Below are 19,053 nucleotides of genomic sequence, written 5' to 3' on the forward strand. Positions count from 1 at the left end.
GGGTTACAAATAATTGAAAAGCTTAAATATTGTACATTATGGCCTGATTTTCATTAACAATTTTAAAACGGCACTTAATCGCGTAAACTTATTTTTATGGTTCCGTATTATTATTAGGCCTGACGTTTCGTTCGTGGTCACAGGCAGACTGGCAAGAAACTGCTGGCTGGGACAATAAAAGTAAGTGCACGCAATAGGGAGTATTAGTGCAATGTTCTGCCGCCAGAGTGCAGCACTAATTTGTTGAGTAAACCATAGAGTAACTTATACATGCTAGGCCTTAAACAGTTTTTTTGACAAGTTTTCACTATGACATTGATGCACCACGGCGGTTTGTTTGCAAAACGCGAAAATTGCCTCTCTATCAATCGAATAAGCAAGAGTGATAGAGAGGCAGAAACCGAACTTTCGATTGTCGTGTTTCACGGTAGGCCATGTGATTGACCTAGTGACGCATGATCTGTCATTGATGATGTCAATGAGGTTTGTTTACTGTATGTGTTAGTGGTGCCACATACGCAGAGCTTTGCCTAATATTCCCTATTGGGTATTTGACTGTTTTTAAAATAAATTATTTTACACCATGCATGCAAAGCACTAGAAGATTAATAGAGAAACGTAGACGGCAGTTGTTTTTAGACACAACTTCTATTTTTAAACCCGTATAAAACTATAAAGAGTAGGTAATTTGATTGTGACATCACATGCTAGCGTTTCATATAAACTCCATAGTAACAAAATCGTTTTGACAGTTCGAAAGAAACCGGCCAAGTGCGAGTCGGACTCGCCCATGAAGGGTTCCGTAGCAGCAAGTAACATAATAAAATTGCGGTTTACGATTTATGACGTATAAAAAAAAAACTACTTACTAGATCTCGTTCAAACGCAATTTTCGGTGGAAGTTTGCATGGTAATGTACATGTACCTATACATCATATATTTTTTTTAGTTTTATCATTCTCTTATTTTAGAAGTTACAGAGGGGGGACACATTATACCACTTTGGAAGTGTCTCTCGCGCAAACTCTTCAGTTTAGAAAAAAATGATATTAGAAACCTCAATATCATTTTTGAAGACCTATCAATAGATAACCCATACTGAAACCCAAAAAAAATTTTGGGATTCAGTTCTAAGTATGGGGAACCCCCAAAATTTATTGTTTTTTTTTCTATTTTTGTGTGAAAATCTTAATGCGGTTCACAGAATACATCTACTTACCAAGTTTCAACAGTATAGTTCTTATAGTTTCGGAAAAAAGTGACTGTGACATACGGACGGACAGACAGACAGACATGACGAATCCATAAGGGTTCCGTTTTTTGCCATTTGGCTACGGAACCCTAAAAATAAACTGATTTCACTAGTAGTCAAATACCCTATTAAGTACCGTTTCAGTGTTAAAATTATGAATTCGACTTAAATGCCATGCTTTGAAGAGCAAACCTTAAGACGAAACAGGAGCTGAGTTTTAAATATTTTAGGTATATAGCGAGACGGGTATATTATATATTTATATAATATACCCGTCTTATAATATAACCTTAAACGGTATATTATATATTTATATAATATACCCGTCTCGCTAACAGAAGCGGCTCCTAAAACTAGTGCGATAAGGACAAGGCGAAAAATCCTGCGTAAAAATCTCAAAAATCGAGGCTTCGTACTCGACTGTTTCCTCCTCCAAACCTTAACCAAATTTGGAAATGTAAATGATTATAAAATTATCTGTGTCGGACCGTTTTGTTTTTTTTTTTGCTAATTGATGTCAGTTTTGAATACTACGCCTCTCATTGCGGCATAGTCAATGAGCCCATTTTGGCCATTTTAAAAGGGCTCTAGCGCCTTAAAAAACAAAAATATCAAAAAAAAAACAAAACGGCCCGACACAGATATTAACAATATTAATCTGTGTTGAAAAAATCATTGCTCTAACATCAAACCCACGGAGGAAACAGTCGAGTACGTTTGTATGGAGAAATGACCACTCCTGTTGGCTCTTAAGGTTATATGTAAAAGCGGCGCGCCACGCTCACGCCCCGCCCGGAAAACGCCTGTGTGACGGAACCTTTACTAGAGAGACAGAAAGCGTATCGTTATCGTAGCGTGCGTTTGTCATCTTGGCTAGGCTAGAGGCAGGACCCCTGTTCATATTTCTATCACACGCGCGTAATTACGCCATATAATAAAAAAAATATTATAGGACATTTTTGCACAAATTGATTAAGCCCTACGGTAAGCTCAAGAAGGCTTGTGTTGTGCGTGCTCAGACAACGATATATATATATATATATATATATATATATATATATATATATATATATATATATATATATATATATATATATATATATATTATATATATAATACCTATATTATATGCCTATACCGCTATGCTGTATTATACCGTTATGCTGTATTATATACCTATGTTTTTTTTTTATTTTTTATTTTTTTATATAAATACCTACACAGAAAACAACCATGACTCAGAAAATTTGTATCATCATACAAAATAAATAAACGCCATCATAAAAAAATGACAGCAATGCAATTATGCGCGTGCGAAGAAGATAGGGGCTGTCATTGAATTAACTCATCTATTTTTGACCCCCCCCCCCCCCAAATCATCCAAAAATCATGCTTCGAACGACGCCATTTCCTCCTACGTCATGCTACCATCATCCGATGTCCAGACCCCCCCTAATTTGAAATGACGTAATTTATGAATAGCCCCAATTGCCCCATAGGAACAGGCGGGGTCAATGTACGATATTATTCGTGCTTAACCTCAATTTATTACCTATGCTACTCTTACCTGTGCGAGCGACGTGGTGGAGGCACTGGAGGGAGAGTTACAATTCGACAGAGACTGGAATGTGAACCGTGTGGCGACACCTGTAAGATATAATAGGTGGTATTACTGCAATGTTCTGCCGCCAGAGTGCAGCACTAAGCTAGCTATTAGTAAACCATAGAGACATACTTCACATACTGTGCCTTAAACTGTTTTTTGACAAGTTTTCGCAGACAATAAAATATGACATTGATGCATCGAGGAGGTTTGCTCTTTACCGTTTGAATATAGAGGTTAGATAACGAAATTTCGATTTTCTTGTTTCGCGGTAGACCCCCGGATTGTGATGGATTGTGATAGTAGCGCCCCCTACGCAGAGTTTCGCGTAATATTCCCTATTGGGCCATATTTAGACTTCTGATTCTAGGGGGCATTATTAGGGGGCATTATTTATTGAGCGGTAGGTTTAGAACGCACCGTTATTAATTTCTTACGGTTTTAGTCTTGAAAGTGCGTGAGCTCAGTACCGTCTTTACCATAGGGGCACACGGGCCCCGTGCCCAGGGCCCCCGTTCTCAGAGGGCCCCGAAGGACAGTCAGTAACAGTATATTTGATTGCTCATAATAAATAGAAGATCATAGTAGAAAAATGGCCCATCGGCGGAAAGTCGCCAGCCTGTCGGTATTCTACAGGTTTCACTTCGGGGAGTGTGCCCAAGAGCTACACGAGCTTATTCCAACGTCCCCATTCTACCATCGGACTTTTAGACGCACGGCCGGTTTCCATCCTTACTTGGTAGATATTCCACCAATTCGCACGAAGCGCTTTGCTTCTACTTTCCTTATGCGCACTGCCAAGGAATGGAATTCCTTGCCGGCGTCTATATTTCCGTGTTCTTATAACCCGGCAACCTTCAAATCAAGAGTGAACAGGCACCTTCTGGGCGAGCTCGATCCATCGTAGGCCACGTCTACGCCTCGGCTAGTCTGTGGCCATGAGTAAACCCATTCATAAAAAAAAAAAATGTTAGTTTAATTAGCTTTCTTTACTTTCCAAAAGGGCCCCAAATTCTGGGGCCCTTGGGCATTATGTGCCCAGCATATAGTTCGTTTTTTTAGCATTAGAAATAAGGTAAACAATCTTATTGTGTCTTTTAATTGAAAAACACATTTTAAAAATAAGTTACGGCAAATATGTAACAATTATGAATCTAATACGATCATTTTATATTCTTCTGCTTTCATAAGTCATAGTTTTTTAATGTAAACAAGCGTTTTCAATTAAAAGACATGCCAAGATCGTTTACCTTCTTGCAAGTTCTTTCTAATGCTAAAAAAACGAACTATAGTTTAAGACTGCCCTCACTGTATGTGGTTCTGAAACCGCAAGAAATTAATCGTATGATTCGCGTGCATGAAACTAATTGTACCTACTTTTTATTATACTTTCAAATAATTGAATTATTTTTACCTGCTCTGAACCATTCCGGTTTAGGAAGACTCCGTTCTTGCTCCTGGACATTTTAATGGTATATTATATCACAATGACATTGGCATATTCACGATTTATCTAAACTACCCTCAATAAACGCATTTATCGATCGTTATATATTAGACACGGTGTAACAAGAGGTAACAGAATAATTTTAGTTTAACAGCGTATTCCTGATCATATTTAGAGACAAAAATGTCCTATAAACTTTTTTGAAATTCGCCTGGTTACAGAGTTATTACCAATAAAAAAAAATACAAGTGTTTATTGTTACATAGTGCAAAACGCCTTTTGGCTACTATGGGACGTAGTCTAAATATCCTTATTGACAGATGTCAAAAAGTGACAAGTAACACTTTGCAAAAACTAGGTTTTACCACAGAATAAATAATAGTACTGCCGTACAGAAAGGAAACTTCCTGCAAAACCGAAGTTTGACAGCGGTTCAGGGTCGAATCATGCTGTCCCTTTCTAATATATGGCACTATCCCTTTCGGCTATTTAGGGTTGCCAAAATTCAAGCCATTATCTTATCTGTGGTCGTGCACGCAAAGGGACGTCAAGTTGTGTCAACCCTAATAATTGCTCGGAGGAATGCTGAGCCTGAGTTTGGCCGAAGTCAGGAGTTTCGCACCCCTGGTTTTCAAAAAAAAAGTAAAAATCCATTTTAAGTGACAAGCTTTCCAATAAAATTTACATGTTATGTACATGTACAAATCCATTCCAAAAAATGAAAAAAAAAAAACAACAAAAAAATTAGTTTCGGTGAAATTGACCTAACCTTAGGTATATATTATGATTTTTTTTCCTTCGTTTGACCTCAGAAATGCGTGGTTAAAATTTCTCGCATTCCTCGTGGGCACCTTGTATGGCTCCTCTACACAATGGGCCAACTCCAAGGCCGGCCACTCCAAGGGACGCAGCCATGCGGTAGAATGAGATAGCAATATCACTTGCTCCCTCTAACGCATAAATGAAAGGAAGGAAAGGGGACGACCGTTTCTCCATACAAAAGTAGTCCCCATTGTCCTCTCTGAAATCCCCCCCCCCTGAATGATATTGGTTTTTTTTTATAAAAAACCGGGCAAGTGCGAGTCGGACTCGCGCACGAAGGGATCCGCACCACAATGCAAAAAAAACAAAAAACAAAAAAAAGCAAAAAAAAACGGTCACCCATCCAAGTACTGACCCCGCCCGACGTTGCTTAACTTTGGGCAAAAATCACGTTTGTTGTATGGGAGCCCCATTTAAATCTTTATTTTATTCTGTTTTTAGTATTTGTTGTTATAGCGGCAACAGAAATACATCATCTGTGAAAATTTCAACTGTCTAGCTATCACGGTTCGTGAGATACAGCCTGGTGACAGACGGACGGACGGACGGACGGACGGACGGATGGACAACGAAGTCTTAGTAATAGGGTCCCGTTTTACCCTTTGGGTACGGAACCCTAAAAATTGATGTGTATGAAATACATATGTACTTAGCGCCACTTGCACCATCCCAATAACCCGGGGTTAGCCGGGTAAACCTAGATTTACCATGGTTACCAGTACCTACAATTTGGCTCTGGGTTAACGGTTTAACCCCGGGTTAGTGGGATGGTGCAAGTGGGCCTTAATAGTTAAGCCCCTTAGATTAATTTAATTCGATTTGTCTGATTATTATATATGTAAGAACAAAAAACAAATAACAAACAAAAATATTAAAAACTCCTACAATAACTCTTACCTTTGCGAGCGACGAGGTGGGGGCAACGGGGGGAGAGTTAGAACTCAACAGTGACTGGACGGTCGATCGTGTGGCGAAACCTGCAAGACATAATAGGGGGTATTACTGCAATGTTCTGCCGCCAGAGCGCAGCACTAAGATAGCTAGTAAACCATAGAGTAACTTATACATACTGTCTTACACTGTTTTTTTGACAAGTTTTTACAGACAATACATTCATCACACGAATTTCTAGGTTTTTTGACATCCCCTCTCCCCCACATTGTCACACTTGGTCACATTTGGCAATTGGCCCTGGTGTGACATCACCAACTCCATTTTTAGGGTTCCGTACCCAAAGGGTAAAACGGGACCCTATTACTAAGACTTCGCTGTCCGTCCGTCCGTCCGTCCGTCTGTCACCAGGCTGTATCTCACGAACCGTGATAGCTAGACAGTTGAAATTTTCACAGATGATGTATTTCTGTTGCCGCTATAACAACAAATACTAAAAACAGAATAAAATAAAGATTTAAATGGGGCTCCCATACAACAAACGTGATTTTTGACCAAAGTTAAGCAACGTCGGGAGTGGTCAGTACTTGGATGGGTGACCGTTTTTTTTGCTTTTTTTTGTTTTTTTTTTTTGCTTTGTGCGCGAGTCCGACTCGCACTTGCCCGGTTTTTATTTTCAACGAAATCGGCAAATCGAATTAAGTAGGTTGTACCTACCCATTTTTAATATTTTATCAAAATATTTTTGGAAAAAGAAATGTTTGTAATTGTATACTTAACCCAACCCAAATCTGATTAGGAAAGAAAATTAAACGAATAAAAATGATTATCGTGTCAAAAACCTTTTACCTATTAAACTTTACATCAGCGAATTAAATAATTTAATTTAAATAGAGTGACGTCACAAAGTTTATGACCCCCCCCCTCTCACAACATGTTACATTATCTTGACCCCCTCTCCCCCCCTAAACGTGTGATGTAATTAACGGACTACCCCGTTACACTGTATGTGGTTCTGAAACCGCAAGAAATTTATCGCATGCATGAAGCTAATTGTACTTTTAATGATGTTTACAAATAATTAAATTATTTTTACCTGTTCTAGGCCATCCCGGTTTAGGAAGACTCCGTTCTTGTTCCTGGACCTTTTAATGGGAAATTATAGATAACACAATGACATTGACATATCCACGATTTTTTAAACTACCCTCAAAAAATAAGTTTTTGGCAAAAATTTCATTTTTGGTACAAGCTTTTATCGCTGACTGTTCTTTTCTTTCCACAGGCAACTAATAATCATCTAGACAATTCTAAAAACCTCAAAACACAATTAGGTTTCGTTGTTTTATCACAGAGTTCCTATGGCCACCTCCGGTCTCCATCATCAGATCAGCTCCATGACACGATAATATTGCATTGTCACCCGACTTACTTATGTATGCAAAATTTCAGCTCAATCGGAAACCGGGAAGTGGATCAAATTTAACTTGCAAGATTTGATTACAGACAATGGTCAGGTGAAACTAAATAAAAGCTTGTAAAAACTATTGAAACGGATTGTATCGCGTATATTGATTTCATACTAAATCCCGACATTTCGAACCCTTTACAGCGTTCGTGGTCATCAACGGGTGACTAAAGGTTCCGTCGCACAGGCGCGTATACCGGGCGGGGCGTGAGTGTATTATGTATATGTAAAAGCGGAGCGCCCCGCTCACGCGCCGCCCGCAAAACGCGCCTGTGTGACGGAGCCTTAAGGCAAAACCACACTGTGCAAAAACCATCCACTTACAGAATAATGACCATCATAAACTATACATTTTAAGGATTTCGGGGTTGGTCCCATATAAAAAATTGTTCAGTATGACCTACCTAATCACCTCGCACAATATGGCTAACGGTCCAAAAATGACCCTGTATATAAGGGTGGACCCGGGTATGTCCTTAAACTACGTCCAGGACCCGGGTATGTCCTTAAACCACGTCCAAGACCACCGGTGGACGGGCAGCAGCGTCCCTCAAATTCGGTGTACTCGACTGCGATCGCCAAGCCGCCTGCCAAGCGTGGCGATTATGGCATTCACCCCCCAAAAAAGGGGGAGGCCTATGTTCAGCAGTGGACGTCTTATGGCGGCGATGATGATGATGATGATGATATAAGGGTAAATTTGTAACTGTCAAATATGTGATGTTAGAATAAATTCACTGTTGGTATACCGTGAATGTTGTCCCAAAAAGTGTTACTATATTGCAGCCATTCTCAAAGTGTGTTCCGCGGAACCCTAGGGTTCCGCAAAGCCTCTGTTGGGGTTCCGCGAAAATATACTTGTAATAATAAGAAAAAAATCAGCTCTTCTATAGGTATATCTGGTCCACAGTGATGAACGAAATTTTTTAATTTGGGGTTCCGTCAAATATTTCGCTTGCCGAAAGGGTTCCGTCACCAAAAAAGTTTGAGAACCGCTGCTATATTGTCATATTATTTTCAAATGTTGTTTTCTATTGTATTTTAATTGTAATTGTATTTTATGTGCATTTCAAACACAATCTTGTAATGTTGATGAATAAATATGATATGATTGTATCATAAAAAATAGCTATAAAATTGTACTATTACTTACAAAACCAATGGAGAACCGGCGGGGCCTGACTCGTCGAGTGTCCTGTGAGCTGTATCCAGGCTGCCTAGACACCTGTATTATGTCTTCTTGGTCCCTACACAACAAAAAAACATATTCTTTAAATTTAAGCAGACAATGATAATCTGTTCCATACTTCTTTTGCTTGTGGCCATGTAGTTACACTATAGTCTGTACCTTTATGGCTCCTCTACACGATGGGGCCAACGCCGGCCACTCCAAGGGACGCAGCCATGCAGTAAAAATGAGATAGCAATATCACTTGCTCCCTCTAACGCATAAATGCGTCCCTTGGAGCCATTAGGTATTTGTTTTCAGAATGGTACCATATACTTTTTTTCGAAAACCATCAACTTTTGGGTTATTTAGACTCGGCATCACGAGTACCATTGAATGAGACAAAGAAAAAGTGTCCCAGTATACTAAAATGAGTTCTATTTATAACCTATACCACCCTAAGCCACCCCAAACCAAAAATGAATTATATTCACCTGAATATAATTCATTTTTGGTTTGGGGTGGCCAGTTACTGATGAAATTACCCTATAAGTAAAACATGAAATATGTAACTAACAATATACTGTTGATCGTGGTTATCTAAATAAAGAACTTTATTATTATTATATCAATTTGTACAATTCACTTCTAATGTATTTATTTTACACATTCAATGTCACCACAGAAGCGACAGACACAAATTAAATAAACTAAGAGAAGAATTAGATAATAGACTAAATTAATAAACAAATTAAATTATATTAAGTATTTATTATTACTTTGCCAGATGGTAGATCTATGTACAGTCAACAACAGAGCTATGAATACAGGCAAAGTGTCAAAAATATGTATACAGTACTTTGTTGCCTGTACATTAAGGTCGTGTATACATATTTTTGGCACTTTGCCTGTATTCATAGCTCTGTTGTTGACTGTACTTATAATAATAGAACTTTTACTACAAAGATTGATACACCATGTAAATAGCTCAAAATTATTGGTTAGCTTTTTTTTCTATTACACGAAAGTAAATGTACAAGACTACAAGCAAAAACTTTAAAAGCCAAATGTTGCCTGAGGCATTGTCCCCAGGACGCTTGCTGCCTATCCGCTGTATTGCCAGACTTAACCTCTAGCCGCCCAGAGACCTATAAAAAGGTCTCCTGTTCCATTCTAATTTGAACTTTGCGTTGACAAAATAAAATTTCATTTTGCTTGGCAAGGTTAGACGTATGGGCGGCAAGAGGTTAACGCTGAGCAAAATATTTGTTTAAAATTCAAAATATATTTATTTAAAGAAATTAGTATACCAAGAGAGGCAGTATAGTGATCCCCACACTAGGCTCAGCGTGTAACATGGGAATCTTAGAGAAATATTGAAGTGGCTCTTAATTTGACAGAATATATCTTTCTCATCTGTCTGCCCTCGGAATACCCAACTGGCGTCAAGTGGCGCAGAATAGGGCAGAATGGCGCTCTCGTGTCGGAGGCCAAGATCCTCTTTGGGTCACTGAGCCAGTGATGTATGTATGTATGTATATCTTTCTCATCACGGAACAATGGTGTTCCGGACCTTTGGGAGGCGTGCGCGGAGCCAAAGCCAACACATAACACATAGAGGCCCTTTTGTCACTTTAATGAAATGTAAAGGGTACACCAATCGGGTGCTGCCTTTGCCCGTCTCATACACACAGAATAGATATTATAAGCTACTACATTATAAATGAGAATAATTATTATATGACTAGCTATCCAACTAAGTACACACTTAGTTGGATAGACCATTGTAAACCAAAGATTAAGCACAAATAAAGGTCCCATAGAAGACTTTTAGAATAAAATAACACCTAACTGATATACATAAAATCACTGAGTGTTTTAACAAAATATTTGGAAGTGTTGCTATAAAGTTTTCCAGTATTTAAATATTATAATATTATAAGAGAATTGTCAGAAACAGAAATAGCTACATTTGACATTACCTAGACATTTGGCAGAATAGACAGGCTTCAAGTGCTCTGTAAGATTATTTTACTTTATTATTTTTGAAGTAGCTTTGACATCAAAATCAGCGTAAGATTGTCCTGAAACTGATTTGAGTATTGGCGAATCGATGTTTACACAGTTTGTATTCTTTGAAAAACTAAAGCGGGCATATAGCTACCTGTATAGCGCACTAGAACGCAGTGTATTTTACTTTAACGCACTTAGCACTTACTGTGCTTAACTGGCCATTTTTTTTTTCTCAACAACAGGGCATCAACAGGGTCGATTGTACGACTCAGCGTTTCCTGCGTCTCTTTATACAGTTTATACTCACAGAGACACCGAGACAGGCCGAGAACGAGTGTACATACGGCTCCCTTCTCGAGGCTTCCGACGAGTGTACAGCTTAATTTAATATTTGTATACATTGTAGAGCGGTACTACAATGTATACAAATATTAAATTTACTCGCTTAAGTTTGGTAGAAACATTCCGTATTGACAACTTACATCTAAACAATTACTTTTATAACAGTTTACCGCAGACAAAAAGGTTACTTACATGCCAAATTTTATTCTATGAGATCCCACACAGTGTATATAATCTATTTATTTTATTTTATTTAACTTTTATTCGAGTTATCTCCCGCAACACAGTTAAGTCAAAAAGTTCCCGCGAAGGACGACGAAGAAGAAAAAACAAAAGATAAATAGACGCTCTCTATCTTGCCAGACCAAAAAATACAAACGGCTCGTTTAAAGCCCCCTCGACACTCGTACGCGTGTGGAGTAGGCTTTAATCCCACCAAAAACATAAATGTAAAAAAGGAGAGCCAAGTTCAATACAAAAATTATGCTTGGCTGTGGGGCTCGCCGCAAAAAGAATGGAGATCTAAATGAGTGCCACTGCCAAGTTCTATGCAAAATCCAAATATGTATTTATAGGAACAAAATAACATTATAAACAAGTATTAAACTCTATTTCTTTGCTTTATTGGATACCTATAACAATTGCTGTTATTTAAAAAAATGTGAGATCTTAAAGTAGATTAGATTTGACTTGGCCAGTTTTCATTATATCAATCATTTTATATATATTGTAATTCTGATAAAACCTGGCCAAGCCAAATCTAACCTACTTTAAGATCTCACATTTTTTTAAATAACAGCAATTGTTATAGGTATCCAATAAAGCAAAGAAATAGAGTTTAATACTTGTTTATAATGTTATTTTGTTCCTATAAATACATATTTGGATTTTGCATAGAACTTGGCAGTGGCACTCATTTAGATCTCCATTCTTTTTGCGGCGAGCCCCACAGCCAAGCATAATTTTTGTATTGAACTTGGCTCTCCTTTTTTACATTTATGTTTTTGGTGGGATATCAATACTTTTTGTAAAGAAAACTAGGCAGGTATTGAGATTTAATGTTTTTTCTTGTGTTTCCGCTGTATGGTTTTTACTTCTGTTCTTTGTATAATTATGTGGTGCCGCGCGCCGCCGACGACACACCGTTGGCCGGTTGTTTAGAGCGTATTACAAGTTTTTTGTATAGGGACACCACTTATTTTTTGACTAAACTTTATTTTAATATAGCAAATATAATAATACATAAATATTGGGGTAGTTTCAAATATCTGCTTGTAACGGTTCCAACGCTACAATAAAAAAATATTTTTTTGTATGGGGACCCCCCCTATTTTTTAACTTTTTTTATTTTTAGATTTTTTCCTACGCTTACACACAATAACCGAGCTGGATTCCAAATTTCATCCTTCTAGGTCATCTGGAAGTAGGTTAGGTTTAGGTACTTATATGTCAGTCCCAATAAAAAATGGTTTTTTTTGTATGGGGACCCCCCCTATTTTTAAACTTTATTTTATTTTTAGATTTTTTCCTACGGTTACACACAATAACCGAGCTGGATTCCAAATTTCATCCTTCTAGGTCATCTGGAAGTAGGTTAGGTTTAGGTACTTATATGTCAGTCCCAATAAAAAGTGTTTTTTTTGTATGGGGACCCCCCCTATTTTTTAACTTTATTTTATTTTTAGATTTTTTCCTACGGTTACACACAATAACCAAGCTGGATTCCAAATTTCATCCTTCTAGGTCATCTGGAAATAGGTTAGGTTTAGGTACTATAAGTCATAAGTCAGTCTTAAAATTTACGACTTTTTGACCTTCATACCTTTATAACCGTTTGAGCTAGCTTCATGAAATTTGGGCTTCTAGATATCCTTATGGATATAATTAAACACACGTAGTTTTATGTGTTTACGTCAAAGATGTTTTGAGTTATAGAAGGGTCAAAAGTGGCACCAAGTGGTTCGTGTAATATTACACTTGGCGCTGGCTAGCCAGTTCCTTTGCTTGAACTTGGCTTGACACGCTGCCGCGTGTCTAGATAGAATGGTGCCATATGGGTGCCATCGGACTTAGCCACGAATACATCTTACATACATGGTTATCCATTTCACACGGTAGATAAAACTGCGCAAATCGGACTGCACAGATTAATCGCTACGATTTATAGTTATGTGTGTAGCCGGCATAACAATACGCAATTATTCGCTATATTATTCTTTTTCTATCTATACAACTTGCTATGCTCACTAACGCCAACGAAGAAATTATAGTTGGTTAAGCAGATCTTGTCAGTAGAAAAAGGCGACAAATTTGAAAAATGTAGGCGCGAAGGGATATCGTCTCATAGAAAATTTGAATTTCGCGTCTTTTTCTACTGACTAGATTTGCTTGACCATCTATATCAAATTTATTTTAATATTACAGCCTGGCAAAAAAAAGTACAATAGGTAAAACATGGTAAAACTGTAGAGTCGTCCCTTTCATCAAATAAATCCATAATAAATCCAAGAGAACGGGACGGCACTGCTGTGTTGCCACTTTTTAATTTCTACTCTTTTTTGCATGTTGGAATGTTGGCTGCAGTGTAGAGGCGGAGCTGCGTGAAGTGGAGGGGTTACGATGATAGCGATAATGACGGGAGTTGTACGATATGTAAAAGAGTTTACATTTAGTGATTCGGTAAAATCGTAGCCGAGCGGCTGACCGGCTAAAATGATACGGTAGCTTGCTTAGTTTATTATAATGGTGTATATACTTACGAGACTCGAACGTTCTCTGCAGCTTTTTTATCAGTCAAGTCAATTGTGACCGCGTCAGGAAAGACATTCGGGGACACTCGATATTATGCGGCCCGACCAAGAGAACTTTATAAAAAGATCACAATTATGATGCCGATGGTGTACACAGTGTATGGTTTCGCCATATTCTTTATGCTAGCATTTCTGTTTATATGGACAATTCACATAGTGGCGTTATCGTACTCGAAATGGAAGCTACATCGGACGGTGGACCGGTCGCCGCCAGAGCAGCCTTATCCCGGCGTGTCGATACTGAAGCCGTTGACCGGCGTGGACCCGAACCTGTTTTCGAACCTCGAGACCTTTTTCACGCTGGATTACCCGCTCTACGAGCTACTGTTCTGTGTCGAGGACGAGAACGACCCGGCTGTGATGCTCGTACATTCCTTAATGCAAAAGTATCCTAACGTAGACGCGCGGCTGTTCACGGGCGGCGTGCGGGTCGGCGTGAACCCTAAAATTAACAATATGCAGCCGGCGTTCCTGGCCGGGAAGTATCCTCTAGTCTTGGTGAGCGACGCCGGTATCCGGATGCGAGAAGACACCCTGCTGGACATGGTGCAGCACATGAAGGACGACACTGGCATAGTGCATCAGATGCCGTTCGCGTGCGACGCGGAAGGATTCGCCGCGGTCTACGAGAAAGTGTTTTTCGGGACCGCACAAGCTCGTATGTACTTGGCAGCGGATTTTCTAAGGATAAACTGCCATGTGGGGATGTCGTCGCTGGTGAGGCGCTGCGCGCTGGAGGAGTGCGGCGGTTTAGCGACGTTCGGTGAATATTTGGCGGAGGACTTCTTCATAGCGAAGGAGGTGACGTCGAGAGGGTGGAAGATGCGCGTGTGCTCGCTACCGGCGCTGCAGAACTCGGGCACGCGGTCGGTGGGGCAGCTGCAAGCGCGGCTGACGCGCTGGGCGCGCCTGCGGATAGCCATGGTGCCGACCACGACGCTTATGGAGCCGCTGAGCGAGTGCCTGCCGCTGGGCGCAGGCGCCGCGTGGGCCTCCGGCCAGCTCTTCGGCGCGGAGCCGCTCCCCTTCTTCCTCGTCCACATACTGCTGTGGTTCCTCTCAGACTGGCTCATGTTACGTACAGTGCAGAACGGCTCGCCGCCGTTCACTAAAGTGCAATTCTTAGTTGGTTGGATATGGAGTGAGTGCTGTGCGCCGTTCATTCTGTTCGCCGCGTTCTTGAACCCGGAGATCTCGTGGCGGACGCGGAGCTACCGGCTGGACTGGGGCGGGAAGGCCCACGAACTGAAACCTAAGCTCAAATTCTGAGCGTCCTCTGTTAAAGCTTTAATTTGGGTGCAGTGTTAACTGCAAGTGCTGCAAGCTTGAGTGAGTTGTATTATTATTATAAGTTTTTATTCCTATATAACGCTTTTGATTTAGAACTTGTACATTGGATATGTTAAAGGTATTTAATTTTATGATAATTATTACCGTGCCCCCTTGAGTAAGTTAGTGAAGTGATTCACTCATTATCTATAATAGATGCCGGTACTGAACTATGACTCATATCATTTATATTTCAACTCTACTGCCCTTCAAACTATCAAAACCTTAAAATGACATCTACAAAAATTACCCTGAAAATTTCTAGAACTTTTTCAATGTTATAGTTCGTTTTTCTAGCATTAGAAAGAAGGTAATCGATGTTGACATGTCTTTTAATTGAAAAACGCTTTTTAATATTGAGTAACTATTACTTATGAAAGCAAAAGACTATGAATGGTCATATTAGACTCATAATTTTGTTACATATTTGCTGTGACTTATTTTCAAACTTGTTTTTCAATTAAAAGACACATCAAGATTGTTTACCTTATTCCTAATGCTAAAAAACGAACTAAGTATAGTCTGATACATTTTGTCATGGTAAACTAACATGTTTATTTGCCATATGTTATTTCAAAAGTAAATAGCGCTTAAACTATACTTGCCATATGAAAATGGTTTAAATATTTGACTAAATAAAGACCAAATACATATGGCAATGGTAACTTAGTCACTTGATACTCCATATTGCATTTCAATTTGAATGACAAAATTTTATCTACTTATGGCCACTTGCGCCATCCCACTAACCGGAGGTTAAGAGGTTAAACCGTTAACTTAGTGTCAAACTGTACTGGTAACCATGGTAACTCCAGGTTTAACTGGTTAACCCGGGGTTAGTGGAATGTTGCAAGTGGCGCTTATGCCTGGAGGGAAGAATGATATCAGCTGTCTATACTGCCCTATCATTCAATCAATTTATTTTGCTATACTTAGGGCGTACTGAAAATTCCTGGACTGGCCACATAGAAAAAAATTGTTGTCTCATTTATCAGAATCCAGAAATTTTCAGTATGGCCCACGTAATAATAATAAGGGTTGGGTTATATGATTACCTACTTTGGTTCTTGTGGCTGTAAATGACTGTTCTGACCATAAATATAAATGAATACTCGTACAATAAGTTAATAAAAGTATCTCATTTAATAAATGGTCTGTGGTGAGGAGATTTAAGGCTTTGTCAATAGGTAGGGTTGCCATAATTAGTCGGAACTGATAAGGGACAGTGGTATTCTAGAGCGCTATTAATAAATAGATAAATATAATAGGACATTTTTAGACGACCGGTCTGGCCCGGTAGTGACCCTGCCTGCGAAGCCGATGGTCCTGGGTTCAAATCCCAGTCAGGGCATTTATTTGTATGATGATACAGAAATTAGGTCTGAGTCATGGGTGTTTTCTATGTATTTAAGTATTTGTATAAATTATATATATCGTTGTCTGAGTACCCACAACAGAAGCCTTCTTGAGCTTACTGTGGGACTCAGCTATCTGTGTAAGAATGTCTTATAATATTTATTTATTTATTTTTACACAAATTGACTAAGCCCCACTGTAAGCTCAAGAAGGCTTGTGTTATGGATACTCAGACAGCGATATATATAATATATAAATACTTAAATGTATACATAGAAAACAACCATTACTCAGGAACAAATATCTGTATCACCATACAAATAAATGCCCTTACCAGGATTTGAACCCGGGACCATCGGTTTCATATTCTTCTAGGCAGGGTCACTACCCACTAGGCTAAACCGGTCGACAAAATACGGCCAGTAAAATACGGGATGTGATATTTAAATACGCTGACAGTCCCGTGTATACGGGACGTATGGCAACCCTATCAATAGGTAAAGAAAGACAAGAGTATAATTTTATGCGTGAGGGTTAGAGATAGGGAGTGACGGGTCAAAGAATGAAATTCTTCATGCTGAGCGTCCTTACTTTAGGGCTAGATAAATATCTCTGGAATTTTTAAAGCAGCAGCGTTTGATGTTAACTTATAAACACAGAAGTGTTATGGTGGCCCTTGTGAACGTATTGTATAATTTTAGCCCTAGGTTCGTAAACAAGAGATTGAACACGAATATTTTAGGGCAAAAAAGACGAGGTGAAGACGCACTAAGGGCTCCGTCACACAGGCGCGTTTTGCGGGCGGCGCTTTTACATATAAAACGCTCACGCCCCACCCAGAAAACGCTTGTGTGAATGAACCTTAAGAAACTACGTGTGTTCCATTTATTTGGTAACTTGTTTTGTCTGTTATGGTCGTGGGTCATTTGCGCAAAATAGTACATTTCCGCACGTGTATCGAACGACGTTTTTTAATACAGTTGCGAAAAAATAAGAAAAACATTGTTAATCGTACACTAAACAAAAGTGGTAACAGTGACAGCTCGGTTAGACGTCGTCTTTAAGTATATTACATCTATGGGCGTTTGGCAGCTATTCCGTTCCATTCAGTCAACTTATTAAGAACGGAATTTTCAATATTGAATATTAAAAAATAAACGTGTTATAATGATGAAGAGGTAAGTAATTAAATATGAAATATGTAATATTTTTCGTATTCTTACATTAACGGTAGGTTTTTATGCTGATTACGACGTTTAAAGGAAACTAATATTAACACTCATCAATAAGTAGTCGTGAATTGGAACAAGTATAAATTTAAAAAAAATGGAAAAGTAAAAAGCACTAGTTCGAGATAACCAACTTTCCGCACGCTAAACAGCTACGTAAAGTAGCACTTTTTGAGCAACTGTATTAAAAATTATTGTACATATTAGATGAATACAAAATTAGAAATAGGTACAGTCGACGTCAAAGATATGTTTACACTTTTGCACCTTACTCCTTTGTAATAAGGCGTAAAATGTTAACATATCTTTTACGTCGACTGTACAACACGAATATTTTGACAGTCAGCGTTAGACTACCTCAGTACAATCACCCGCAATAACATGTTACTCTTCGAAACCGCAAAAATATGTGACACGCTCTTATAGCTCTACAAATTTAATAAAATCGTGTCAGATATTTTTGCGGCCTTCGTTGTGTAACATATTATTGCAGGTGACTGTACCTACGCGTCAAAACTACATATGTATCTATCATTCTCTACTTTTGAACTCAAAGAGAGAGAGAGTCTGTAGAGAGATGTAATATATCTATTTGGAAAAGTACCTAGGTATTCGAAAGTGGCAGATATTTTTGGCGCGATGTTTCATACGATACTATTGAAACTGACTGGATAAATAAGGCGCGAATTGAACAAAAATCTTGTGAAACAATAGTTGTAGTTTTTTCATCACTCGCTGGAGCGTAACTAGATTTAAGAACAGCCTTGACGGTTATCTACTTACGTACAGTCGAGTTCATAAATTTGTATACATTTTTGCACCTTATTGTTGTGGATTAAGATTATATTAAACGAATGTATACATCTTTATGAACTAGGCTATACGCAACTGGACGTTTACTACTTCATATTTCGTGTAGCTTCAAGATTAGAGAGGTAGATTGATGGCGGTGGATGAAGGGCGAAATACTCATCCTCATTTTTTTTGCTAGTTAATGTATTTTTTAATTAACGGAAGGAAAGATTTGCGAGGTTCTGGTAGGCTTCCTTAGCTCAATTGGTTCCTCGCTCGAAAAATATTACCCTCCTTTTGACGCAGTCGGGTAAAAAATCGTACAACTTTAAATAGAATGACCCAGGTACCATTACATTACATACCTATAGTATAACCACCACAAGGCAAAGCCTACGAGGAAATTAACGTCACCGCAACCGCTCATACCTACATTGTAATAGGGAAGCGACAGCCACATTTGAAGGTCACTCGTAACGCGCCCACGCTTTTGAACAGCTGTTCTTTTCTCTTATATCTTTCGATACTTTT

At 38.8% G+C, this 19,053-nt stretch overlaps 1 protein-coding gene across 1 annotated transcript; it reads left to right on the plus strand.

Annotated features, from left to right (window-relative positions):
* The first annotated feature begins 13,597 nt into the window (after nt 1-13,597).
* On the plus strand, nt 13,598-15,311 carry LOC134673988 (ceramide glucosyltransferase). The gene has a single exon (XM_063532041.1). The coding sequence runs from the start codon at nt 13,892-13,894 to the stop codon at nt 15,083-15,085; it is 1,194 nt and encodes a 397-aa protein (XP_063388111.1). The 5' UTR covers nt 13,598-13,891; the 3' UTR covers nt 15,086-15,311.
* The last annotated feature ends 3,742 nt before the right edge of the window (nt 15,312-19,053 follow it).

The sequence above is a fragment of the Cydia fagiglandana genome, chromosome 19, assembly GCF_963556715.1.
Source record: "Cydia fagiglandana chromosome 19, ilCydFagi1.1, whole genome shotgun sequence".
Taxonomy (NCBI): domain Eukaryota; kingdom Metazoa; phylum Arthropoda; class Insecta; order Lepidoptera; family Tortricidae; genus Cydia; species Cydia fagiglandana.